This window comes from Azolla caroliniana, unplaced genomic scaffold, assembly GCF_043228905.1.
Source record: "Azolla caroliniana isolate FFs.n. ecotype wild unplaced genomic scaffold, voAzoCaro1.0.p SCAF_20, whole genome shotgun sequence".
Taxonomy (NCBI): domain Eukaryota; kingdom Viridiplantae; phylum Streptophyta; class Polypodiopsida; order Salviniales; family Salviniaceae; genus Azolla; species Azolla caroliniana.
In genome coordinates this window covers 12,157,906-12,171,037 of record NW_028230455.1, presented here as the reverse complement: position 1 = coordinate 12,171,037, position 13,132 = coordinate 12,157,906, and the positions used below count along the sequence as shown (strand labels likewise).

The window sequence follows — 13,132 nt, the reverse complement described above, 5'->3', positions numbered from 1 at the left end:
ATGAAAGCACAAAGAAACAAATGTTTTAGAACAAAGGAAAATGCTAACAAATGTTGCATACTTGTATGATAAGACTACACGTTGTGTGCACCGTGATAAAAATGACTCTTTTGGACCATTTCATGGTTTATAAGCAATTCAATATTTGATGGTCATATTATATCTTATGGTAACTACTTATGGGGGGTTGTGTGGTTATTGATGAGGGAATTGCGGGAATGCTAATTTGAGTGGGCCAACTTCAAGGAGTGAGTCTATGAGAATAACTTAACAATATGGGCTTTCAGACCTCATAACGTTATGATGAAATGCTTCTTTGAGACAATGATTCTATTACAAATAATGTTGGTCCAATTTTTATTCTTCTTAAATTATCATGTAATACCCTTGGTCCAAACGTATGCAACTGCCAACATGTTAAAAATTGTGTTTGCAAAACCATCCTCCATTACAAAGGCTGGATGTATGCCCTTGGTCCAAAAGTACGTGACAAAGCTTAAAATGATGTTTGGAGGAGGCGTGCACTAATCATAACACTACTTTAGCATAGTGCTTTGTGCTATTTACTTTGATTCGGCTTTTGGTTAAGTCCTAATTCCTAGGATTAGCATTGCGAGTTAAGTTAATTATAGCAATTAGCATTGTGATTACAATATTAGCCAACATGAAGCATGCGCTTTCCTTGTACATTAACTATGAGCATGACGCATAGTGCTAATGTAATCGCTAACTACAATTCTCACACTCTAATTACACCCTTAATCACGTTTAGTCACAGCACTAAAATCACCACGACAATTAGAGAATGTGCCCTAATCAAGTTCCGCGATGTACTCGGGGCACATGAATGGACAGGAATGTTATTTGTGGGATTGTTAATTAAGAGAAAGAGAGAGGCTAGACTTAGACAGGGGAACAGGGGAAGGCCTGCCCAACCCTAATTTCTGAAAATGTGGAAGGCAGAAAACCCAAATATATGTAAACAGAACACTTAATGAATTTCGATGTTATGGTTACGTTCTTCCTTCCCTCCCCTGCATCCAATCGACACAGTAACATGCTCCCTTCCCTGCAGAACTCTTCCTTTCCAACGCTGTTTCATTCATGGTTCAAGATGATGATTATGATTATGGAACCTTAAGTCTTCAGGAAATCTTCAACGTTAGAATGATGTGTGGTATGTCTCTCTCCCTCCCTCCCTCTCTCTCTGTGATTTATGCTTCATATAATTTCTACAATATGCCAGAAGTCTCTAACCGTATTTGTTCAATCCCTGCTGATTCAAATAAAATCATCATTGCTTTTGGTTGAAAAAATTCCAGTGGTTCTAAGCTACCATATGTAGGAATATGACCCACTGCTTCTATGAGAGATTCCAATTATGGAAAGGGCTTTTTCGCCCCAATTGTTACCTGACTTATAATTGGGATGTTTTTGCATCCCGGAGAAAATGTGTGCAGAGCCTCCTTGACGCAGTGGACGTATTGCTTGAAGGGCTTTGTGTAGAAACTCTAGATAATCAGAGCGATGAATCCTTTGCACATGCCTTAAACATGTGTGTGGCTATTGTAAGTTTCAGACTAGACTCACTACATGTATGTGCATTTGTAAGAAGGGCCCAAATAAGTACCATTTTGGGGGATTTTCTTTATCTTGGGGATGTATTAATGCATTCAGAAGGTTTTCCATACACCTTTGAGGAATGAAGAGGGGTATATTCTCATCTTTCCAATAGTGAAAATGAGTTTTGAGATAATATTAGTGGAAAGACCATGCATTGCATAAAGAAACTGATCATCATTTGAAATGAGTAAATGTATCTACTGCATTGTGTGTTCGAAATATCTGTACTCCCGTTTTTTACTTATTAGAACAATTGACAATTGCAAGGTTCTAAATCTAAAACACTTCAGAAATACGTGTTTGATATTTCTCAAATTCATTTCAGGCATTCAAATTTTTTCTACATTCAGAATCTATTGTCAATGTCAATGTATTTATTTTCTTCATGGGAGGAACCGGTCTTTCTTTTTTAAAATGTTAGTTTTTTATCTACATCTTACAGAGTGACACCAATGGTAAAAGAAATCACTGATCAGTTATATCAGCCATCACAAATACAAGATTTTCTAGTTACGTTGAAATTGAGATTATGATCAAACTTCTGGGCTCCATTGTTTGTATTTGTGCTTTCTCTTATATAAGACACCAGAAATACAAGCCTTTGTGGTTACATGGAAATTGGGATTATGATCAAACTTCTGGGCTTCATTATTGGACCCACATAAGCATTGAAAGATGATTTAATATAGCAAACATATCGTTGGATTTGATTGTCAACCCAATCAATCCCTTTGTGCATAAAAGAAACTTGCACCCATGTATTGGACTTTGTAGCATAACAAAATATGTCATTAAGCCATACCATGATAATGATCCACTTCCAGTTGCAAGAAGAGCATAGAAACAGATGTTGTTGCATTACAGAGACTTGTAAGGGGTAAATTTTGTATATTTGATACACAGGATGTTGCATCCAGAATTCTTAGTAGCCAAAATATAAGAATCAGTATCAACTGAAACCCTAATATCTAAATGTATATGATATGCAAAATGCATCGTATCAACCAAAACTCTGACATCTAAATGTAATGTAATTTATCGCATCTTGGCATATATGATGGCATAACAACAGCATGAAATTGTTGCACAGACTAGAGGGTCAGTAAAATGGGAATCAATGTACAGTTGCAGACAGAGTTTCGGGATGGTGAGTCACAAACATATTCTGTTGACTTTGTTGTTCCGGAGCCGTGGCAGAGAGCACATCCAGATCCTTGGGTCCTTGCTGGTAACACCTCAAATGTTTTCTTCAAGTATCATTTCTTGCGGCCTTTTTCCAACTTCAAGTTTCTTTTTAGAATGAATTAAGAAGGTTGAATACACATTCAAATGTTGTATATATTGTAGGTTGTCCTGCAAGTGAAACGAGAAGTGGAGAGCGATCCATAAATGCAGAATGTGATGCTTCACAACCCTTGTGCTCCAGAAAAAAGTCAAACACCTCGTTTAGAGCCACTCATTTTGTAGATCCCACTGAAGATAGAGATCAGAGGAAATTGGATCGGTCATTACTAGTATATACTAAACTGTACAGTTGTAAAGATATTATAATTGTTTAGAAGTAGTTTGGGTAATGCCAGAACCTCAATTGGAAAAAAGCTTGAACTGAAAGTGTGGATTCCTTCATTCTTTTCTCATTTCTGCTACTGTGTTACTTTTCCAGGAAGAGAATCGTCTCATCTTGGATCCTTTTTTCTCATCCTCTTTCAAAGGTATTTTCTTTCTTTGCTTCCTTCCAACCCTAAAGTTTCAGTTAGAGGTACACTCACATAGAAGTTTTTAGATATTTTATCACTAGGGTATTCGAGCTCATTGTGGATTAAGACCTAATCTTACAGCCTTACCCACATAAACTCTTATAGTTGAGCATCGTTGGGAACACGAGGGAAAATTCAGTGGCCTTGAATTCCCACATATATGGTTAATTAAAAATTAAAAATCACAAAACTTCTTTTTATAGAGTGCATCCATTAATTGCCTCTATTGAAGGTGTATTTTTGCAGATCTGAATGATCTGGAACAATGCCACTCTTTCAGAGTTGCTAGTGCTGCTGTTGTATCTTCACCACCAAGATTGAAAAGTGAAGCGGTGCCCATAGGAGGGTCAAAAAGATGGACCCAGAGGATCTCCCGAGGCTTGATAAAGGCTTCAGTAGCAGGATGTAGTTCACAAGCACAAGAAGAAGATGAAGGAGAAGATGAACTTTCTGCAAAGTCTTGCCACAGAAACTATGTGGCATATTTGGTATGTTCATGTATTGCTAATACTTTATTGATTTGTATTATCGTGAGACATAAATTACCTGAAAGTAGGCCATTGGTCGAAGATCAGGAAGGCCACTCTTTCCAATCTGAGTTGGATAATAAATAAGGGTGTGGCGCACATCACTTCAGAAGATGAAGGAAAACATATCATGTATGCCTTCTGACTTTGTAAGGATTTATGTTGACATGCTTTTTTATTGCGTTTCCAGGGAAAGCATAGAAAAGTACTGACACCTAGATGTGACCCCTCATTATTGGGACGCATGGAAAGGGCGAAAGCAGTGATTCTGTTGCAGAGATGCTTAAGAGGTAGGGCTGCCCAAATGAGCATGGTTGAAACAAAATCAAGAGTGCTTCATCTTTACCCCGAGTTGAATGAATTTGGTGATAATGTGGACAAGTCCAGCAAAGACACAACAATGTCTGCCACAGAAGAGCTAAATGGTGTAAAACAGCTTGTTGGAGATCATCTCTATGAGCTCTTCCGTTCAGTTCAAACGATGTAACATAAAGTATTGAGAGTTACTAATTCAAATTTACAAGGACATCTTCCATAATGAAAATCCATTTTCATTGTCATTTTTTGTAAAATGTGGTTTCAAAGGCACGCTTGTTCAAAGCAACCAAGACTTTATCTACATGGCATTACAAAGATGCATATTAGCTATAACCTTGGAGAACTTCAATGTTGATACTCTTTCTCCTCACCAACCTAAAATAAAGCATTTTCTACAGTTGAAATGCTGATTTAATGAGTGGATGTCATTCTGAGTTTGCGAAAGGAACTCTGTGTTTTCAAATTTTGCATTGACCTTACAATTCCTTTGCACTTGAACTTCTATTTCAATTTGCCCTCCACTTTTCTCTACTGAGGAATCTATTTTCCAGAGTTGAGTAGTTTGGATGGATAGCTTCGAGATTGCATTTCTTGTTATTGAATAGCTTAGTAACATTTTAATTCCATGGTTAATCCACTTACCATCTCCTTTAATTGAATTCTTAATGACATTATTAACCAAGGGCCGAAGGTAATCTTTATTAATTAATTTACTGTGTTTTTGTATGATGTGCTTCTAGGTCACATATTAGCTACTAAATGGGACCGAAATTTCTCAAAGTTGTGGCATTGCTAGTGAAAAATGGCAAGTGCTATTCTTGATAACCTACTGATATTTCAATAAATGATTCACAAAATGGATGCCCCATGCTTAAGCAATGCAAAACGGGTTCTCAAGGAAATCTTACATGTAGCAATTTTTGCACCTCATAGTAGTTTTTGGGCATATAGGAGATATGAGTAATTTAACAATGATGTTCTCTCATTTAATTTGATTGCATCATTTTTTCTATTAGTGAAGCCCTTCTGTCCAGATGAGGTGGTTATTTATCATGCTATGATTGGACACCACAGCTTCGAATTGACTATGGGTATGGTCCATGGACATGTCTTCTATTAAATAAATTAAATATGAAGATGTATAGGTATAGTTAGTGCTTGTGTAAAGCATGAGATGATAGCCTAATATGATGTGTTGGGCATCTCATATCAATACAAGTGTTTAGAGCATGGGAGCACTCTTTTTTCATGATTACAAGCAGAATAACATTGAAATGCAATCTGTGCAATGTCATTGGTATCTAGATAATATATAAGAAAAATTTCCTATAAGGACTTGTCATTGCCCATACTCAAGAGGTCGAGACACCACGTCATACTCTAATGATGTGGATTCACTCACAAAATGACAGCATTGACCAAGAAAGCAAGAAGAGCATCTCAATCTAGGATTTCTAGCAGTACGGACTTTCGCAGATGGTTTTTGAAGAGTTCCTGCAAGATGGCACCACTAAATTCCAAACAAATGGAAAATCTCAAGTGTGAAATTCAGCAAGTAGCTTGGTTTTTTATTTCTGCGTTACCGTCATTTGTCTTAACATTTTAAAATCCCAACCCTAAGCTGGGGAGACCATCCCATTGATGGCAATTGGTTATGTTGGCCAACCCTTGTAGGTTATTGGCATATCGTTGTTGCTTATGAATCAATCCCTTGACAGAAACCAGCCCCTCAATGCTGACACATTCAAATAGCACCCAAAAATATCAAATGACAAACATTTATTTAGCACAGCAATCAAATAGAAAGGTATTAATTTCTCACCACCAAAAAATGGTCAGGCATCCCTCCCTATCAGAAAAACTTTCCTTCAGCATGAATGTTTCCCATTAAACCTTCCACAATATAGCAGGGTAACTGCTAGCTATTAAGATCCCATCATGAACATAGAAAATACCAACATAATCTGGCACATGCTCATGTGAACGTCAACCACCAATGCATCTTTCTTGTATTGAACAGATGTATAACTAGGTTTCATGGCTACATTCCTGGACAGACGTTATTCTAAAGTCGAGGAAAAAAGCATTGAACAGAACCAAGAATGCATGTCTTTGACTTTTTACCATTGTAAGGCAATGACAAAGCACATGCAGCAGGATAATGCTTAAGACTGAATATTAACAAAAGTGAAGGACAAATTAATCTCAAAAAAGAACACAGAACCCCTTTAGGTTCTCTTTTCTAAAAGAAACCCATTAAATCATTCAACACAAATTAACAACATTTGTTTTACTCATCCTTTCAGCATATTTCTCTTGCATTAAAATTAGCATTGTAGTCAGATCTCAACTTGTGAGCATCAAGAAAGTTAATGGATATTTGTGGCTAGTAAGTGTCACATGCTACTCTATTTGTTTTACTGGGGGTGGCTCTACTTCTGAATCTGTTAATCTGTTAAAATACATAAATACACTCTTCATAAAGAAACATGCAGGCACTTCACTCTACTTCCTAGCTAGTATTATTACATGTGTTAAGAAGGGCGATGCCTCTTATTGTTGCCAATGCATGAAGGACACTTATACTGTTCTATGTGTTCAGCTTTAGCTGGAGTGATCTTCACACACTTCCCATGATACCACTTTTCACAAATATCACACCCAATCCAGAACTCATCACTCGTATAAGGTCCACCACATGTGCCACAGAAAGTGTCGCCATGCTCTTCATTATCTTCTTCTTCTTCTTCTACATGTTCTACCTCTAGTTCTTTTGCTTCCTCCTTTTCTTCCTTGGGAGGAGGTGCAGCAGATTGCTTCACAGGTTTTCCCTGATTCAAGAAACACAATGCCAACTCAGAAATTGAGTTGATATTTCATACTTAGAATCCCCTACATTGTTATTGATAATACTCACTGATTTCCCTGATGATTTGGACTTGTTTCCATTGGTCACTGAAGATTTCTCTTTTGATGATGATCGTTTCCTGCCCGAAACTACATCGAGTACAGTTGGAAGCTCGTTTATCATGTTAAAAAGGCGTTTCCTGGACATATCAAGATATAAGGTTTCAATGCAACCTTAGATCAAAGTATTAGATAACTGGATAGTAAGTAAACTCTACTTCCTAAAGCCATACACCAGAATAAATTCACAGACATGATTTTTGCTGACACAGTGTTGTGATTGCTCGTTAATTCAGCATGATCCTGCTAAAGTAGTAATGACCAGGATATTTCTCCACCACGGTGACATGATTGCTTTTTAAATTAACACACTTCTTTCGAATGAACAAAATGTTGGTTCTTATTGATTCAACATGTTCCTTCCAAAAGTAATCCATTATTACCACGGCATAACAAACACATTCATATAAGCCTGATGTTTTTACACAATCATAACATCATAGCTTTTCCATGTCCACAGATGATCAAACTTTTCCATATATGTAAAGATGACCAAGCTTCTCCATATATGCAGACATGATCAAACGTCTCTCTCCATATTTGCAAACATGATTTAATTTAATATTATTCAATGGAACACAATAAATGTTTCCATTAAAGAAAATATGATCAATCTTGTCCAGGTAAGCAGGCACATACAAACTTACTCATATTCTAGCAAACAGGAACAACTTGTATCCTTACAAGCACACATGACAAACTTTTCCATATAAGGAGAGATGATCAAATTCCTTTTCACAATCAATACCTGTAAAGATTTCAGAAAAAAATAAGAAATTTATGTTACCTTTCGCTTCTATCGAATCGAGCTGCGTAGAAGGATGAGACAGAAAGAAGCCACACATCACTGTGCACTGCAACCAGAGAGATCCAATCTCTGCGTTCCAGACCATCTCTGGGAAAGTTAATGCCCAACGCAGGCTCGGGAAGCTCAGGAGGTACTTCTTCTGCGGGCAAATTTACCTCCCATGTTTCATCCGGATGCCCATAAAGACATAGATTCTCCTTATCTAAGATGACAAAGGACAACCATAAGGGAGAGAGTAATCAAGAAACCATGGCTTAAGAAACTCGAATCTTAATTTTACTTAGATCAAAATATGATCCTTTATATGAAGAAAGATCTCAAATATCCTTTTCATTGGTCGATTTTATGCACATCAAACCCCTACATGTGGAGGAGACGATAAAAGAAGGAAAAATATAACAAATGATATGACTTACCAGGATCACACTGCTGGTAGAATTCTTCTACATCTGCAGGGAAGGAAGAAAAACGATGCGAATCAGAGAAAAGAAAAACTGGAGTAAGGAAGGAGACAAAAAGAGAAAGGGAAAGAAAGACTCGCCTGTGGTAAGGGCTTTTAGGAGGCCTTCTCTGCGAGATTTGTAGTCTTTAAGGATATCTTCGATAGTTGTGGGGAGAGTGGTTGCTTCCATGGGATATAGAGATAGATAGATATGGAGGTGAGAGCTGAGAAAGGGACCAGAAGGGAGAGGCTTAAGAAGGTATTCAGAGAGAACACAAAGAATTCGATGGGGGGATGAGATCCATGGGAGAAGCTCTAGTTTCAGGATCGATCAGGGGTGGGTGTGCCTCGACAGACAAAAGAAAGAGAAGAATGAAGAGAGGGATCGGTGTCTTCCTGAGGAGAAGGAAGGGGGGGGGGGGGGGGGGGATTAGATCTGCTGCTTGTGAGGAGGAATGAAGAGAAGCAGAGAAGAGAGGGAAAGACAGAAGGAGGAGGAGGAGGAGGAGGAGGAGGAGGAGGAGCTATGCTCTGCTCTGCTCTGTCCTGCCCTACTTCCTGCACATGCATCCATCCTTAAGCTCATCATCAGAAGAAGAAGAAGAAGAAGAAGCAGGAAGAAGATGAAGAAGAAGAAGAAGAAGAAGAAGAAGAAGAAGAATAAGAAGAAGCACATGCTAAGCTTTGGCCGGGCAATCGAGCGGCCGGAAATTGGGCGGGCAATTGGGCGGCAATCGGGCGGGCGGCCAGAAATTGGGCGGGCAGTCGGGCTTTGCAGCCGCCCAATCACTGTAGTAAAACAAAACAAAACTCGAAATGTGAACACACACACACACACATGAATGTGCCTCACCCTTCTCTCTCGGTGGCGGAAATCTCTAAGTCCTGATAATGACGCTCACATCATCATGCCCCGTCTGTCTGTTCTGTGTATCTGTCTCGACTCTCCGACAAAGTCATCATCATCATACTTGCGGCGAAACTTTAGCTGCCGCACGCTCTGAGCATGTGATAAGCAAGTGATATTCATCCCATTGCATTCATATATTATTCTTGTATAGCTTCCCTGTTTGTTTGCGCACTCATATGCCATGCTGCTACCTCGACATCTATCTAACTTGTGTAAGCGAGTTCGCCGAAGTGTCAAGGGGCAAGGCTCATGGGGTTAGTGAGATGCAATCTGGCATTTTGTTTGCTTGTATTGGGGGTTAATATTTGCAATGTCATTCTAACACCTCGCCACTTTTTCACCCTTAGTGCCTCGAGTATTAATCTATTCTCAATGATCAAATATTTTTTCTTTTCCACAACTCATATCTTACAAGACATCTTACATGTCGAAGGAAAACAATATGTGTAGATGAAACAACAACAAAAAAACAACTCCAAAGCACCACATCATTCGATGTGTATAGCATTACTCGAACCCATATTCTCCACGTGAGCCTCATACAAACAAAATTCAGCATAGATGTCCTCCATTCACTCCTCATGGCAGCACCCATCTACATGTTAGGTACACTTGGAGGGAACAACCACCGTGGTGGTTGATAATTCCACTTAACTTTACCATCCATTATGTGTAGCATCGACGAACCGCTCCATTTTAGCAAGAAACGAGCTCAATGATCACATATAACTTCGTAACCTGACATGAGAGCTCCAAGAGATCTTCTGCTCCCAATCTCTTAATCCATTTCATTAATGGCAAGCACTCAACCAAATTGCTCTTTATCAGTTTTTTGTACCCTACATCCTATGTTCCAAACTCATTTGGGCAATCTACGATTGGGAATATTCTTGACTTTTGTGATATACTTGTATACTTTTTGCATGGCCAGTACCTCTATGAATCAAGCACTTGTTTCTAATAGCATGATATGACTGGATGTTTAGGATTTTACCTCCCAATTGTAAAAACATTTTTTGGATTTTCTTTGCTTCATTCCATGCACTGAGTGAGGTAGTGCCACCCCATAAAGCAAAACTTGGACCACCATAGCATTGAATAACATCAATCTCACTTACCATCCTCAATCATTAGTTTGGTCGCATTGGTTCTCAAACATATCACAACTATTCTAACTTGCTTGAACTCTAGATTCATAACATGCACTCCACCTATTTGTGAACCATCTAATCTTTCTTCTTTTGCAGCCTTATTTAATATTTCTTCAATTTATCATTGCATAGATGAAAGACTAGCCCATGAGCTAATCGTTTGTTCTTTGATAGTGCTAAAAGACGTGGCCATAATTGAGCTAATCATGATAATAGGAGTACTTGGATACCAAATTTTGTTCTCCTCCTTTATAGATTGGTTTGATCCAATTCACGACCCAATCTTTTGAGAAACTTTGCTTCATAGCTTGACCCATGGTAGTTGTAATCCATTGATGAGTTTATGCTCTTGTCCATTTCAAGAGCACACTTGTCATTAAAGTTGTACCCACAGCTTTGCAATTAGACATATTTTGGCCCCCCTATTAACATCTTCAATAGATGCACATGCCTTACATGGTGTTTCAGTACTCAATGTCACAAGCAATATCCCATCATGCATATAAAGCTCGCATACTTATTGTTCCAACTTCCATCTTTGCATTTGTGAGCTCGCCATTTATATCTTCCTTTTTGTCAAGAAAGCTTTTTCACCTCATTTTTATTATTTGCAAACTTGAAAATTCTGAGATGACCCTTGCATTGAATTGCATGGGAAATTAAGCATCCAATGTCCACCTACACATGCACTAAAATGTTGATATTGTACCTAGAGAATGACATCTTTCAATTGCTTCCAATTTGATTTCACATCTTTACTAAGGGAGAAGTTCATGACATAACCCTCAACCTCATTTGCATATGGATTAGCTTTCCATAATAAGGCCTCATAAATTACCTATTTTCCTTTTGTGCTCTAATACATTGGTCAATGTGTGAGTTTTTTGTTACAATATGTGAGTATAAAGGTTTGTGTTTGGAGGCAAGTGACACTGGGCCAACACTAAATGTATTCACCATGGATGCATAAAGTTTACCTCATCAATACATAGCAAACGACACTTCCTCCTCCCAAGGCTAGAAGACATGTCAAAATATTTGTCATAAGAAATGAAGGGGTACCACTTGTATTTGTTCTCCTTGTGTGTAAAAGTGGGTTAGTGCCTTGCTTGTATTGCCTTTATCGTCATCATTTTTGTTTTCGGAAAGAGTCAACACCCTTGCTTGACCTCCTTGTTGCTCAAAAAGTACATTGAGAAGCCACTATCCATTTTCAATTAGCTTGCTCATATAATCATGCTACATATGCTCTATACTCTAATTGCATTCCAACCAATCAATCACAATCAGTTCTTGCCTCACTCAAACCTCACGGGTTCATCTTGACGATCATGATTCAGTTGAAAGCAAATGCCAAAGTCAATAAAAAAGTTGGCAATCTCAAACATTTGTTGAAGCATTGTCATGGACACAGCAAGAAGTAGGCGCGTCGACTATGTCACCCAATGATTGAACATGATGAACTTCATAAGGATAGCATCTAGAAGGTACATAGAGCTACACTTCATAAGGTCATGATAGGTTAAACATTAGATGTGGGGAGACTGTATGGCTAGTTGTTGTGAGGGAGGGAAAATTCCTCATAGTAAAAAGTTTGAATGGTAATGAGGAGATTGAATGGGTGCAATGGCTAGTAGATGGTGTGGATTTGAAGGGTAGTCTATATAAGGAAGCATAAAGGAACTAAGCACATATCGTTTTTTGAATGTCCGTATGAATCCAAGCATGTTTTAATTTCTCTGCTTTCTTGACTTACAACCATAGAACGTAATATCCGTGTTCGTGCAAGCATTCCAACGTTTGGAAATGAACAGGTTTGAAATGGGAAAAATACATTCTCCTTTTTTTCCCTTTTTTTTCATTTATTATCAACTTAGCTCACCCTAGTGGTAAGGTGTCATGTTATTGTTGTCTATGTCTTGGGTTCGATTCCTAATTTTCTCATCTCTTTCTCTTTCTCTCATTAGTACCATGTCTTAGCAAAATTTTATGTTAGTGTTATAATAGTTTTTTTCTTTTATGTTTTTATTATTACAACTAAGCATAATCTAGAGGTAAGTTGTTGTGCTACTATTACGTGTGTCTTGGGTTCAATCCCAACTTACTCATATCCTCTTGTTAGTGTCATGTTCCTTTTTCTTCTTTTTCTTTCTTTCTTTCTTATTAGAAATTAGCTCACCCGAGTGGTAAGTTGTTATGCTACTACTGCCTATGTAATGGCGAAATTTTATGTTAGTGTCATGTCCCTTTTTCTTTCTTTCTTTCTTTCTTTTTTTGTTATTAGAAATTAAGTCACCCTAGTGGTAAGTTATTATGCTACTACTACCTATGTCATGTTTTCTTCATATTCTCAATATACATTTTATGAGTTTTTGATTGTTTCTTTTTTTTTCTTTCTTTGTTATTAGAAATTAGGTCACCCTACTAGTAAATTGTTATGCTATTATTGCCTATGTCATGTTTTCTTCATATTCTCAAATAGACATTTTATGAGTTTTTGAACTATTGATTATAATTTATAATGACATATTTTGATTCAATCTCTATAGTTCATACTCATTTTTTTGTAAAGTTCTAAAGTGAGGATGATAGAGATGTCTTGATTCTTAAGAAGCATCCTAAAAGTATG

At 37.7% G+C, this 13,132-nt stretch overlaps 2 protein-coding genes across 4 annotated transcripts; one reads left to right on the top strand and one right to left on the bottom strand.

Annotated features, from left to right (window-relative positions):
* Positions 1 to 973: 973 nt before the first annotated feature.
* Positions 974 to 4,464, top strand: LOC147851054 (uncharacterized). Of its 3 annotated transcripts, none has more exons than XM_087336069.1 (6): positions 974 to 1,177; positions 2,719 to 2,851; positions 2,971 to 3,137; positions 3,287 to 3,335; positions 3,627 to 3,868; positions 4,098 to 4,464. In XM_087336069.1, exons 2-6 carry the CDS (start codon positions 2,731 to 2,733, stop codon positions 4,392 to 4,394), a joined length of 876 nt encoding a protein of 291 aa, XP_087192195.1. In that variant the 5' UTR covers positions 974 to 1,177; positions 2,719 to 2,730; the 3' UTR covers positions 4,395 to 4,464. The 3 variants fall into 3 exon arrangements, with proteins under 3 accessions (XP_087192195.1, XP_087192194.1, XP_087192196.1); XM_087336068.1 differs by having other exon boundaries at positions 2,714 to 2,851; XM_087336070.1 differs by lacking the exons at positions 974 to 1,177; positions 2,971 to 3,137 and having other exon boundaries at positions 1,685 to 2,851; positions 3,613 to 3,868.
* Positions 4,465 to 6,458: 1,994 nt separating this feature from the next.
* Positions 6,459 to 8,710, bottom strand: LOC147851053 (PHD finger protein ALFIN-LIKE 2-like). The gene is made up of 5 exons (XM_087335688.1): positions 8,542 to 8,710; positions 8,417 to 8,449; positions 7,980 to 8,202; positions 7,143 to 7,272; positions 6,459 to 7,056 (listed from the first exon to the last, which is right to left on the bottom strand). The coding sequence occupies exons 1-5, from the start codon at positions 8,630 to 8,632 to the stop codon at positions 6,760 to 6,762; spliced, it is 774 nt and encodes a 257-aa protein (XP_087191814.1). The 5' UTR covers positions 8,633 to 8,710; the 3' UTR covers positions 6,459 to 6,759.
* Positions 8,711 to 13,132: the final 4,422 nt, after the last annotated feature.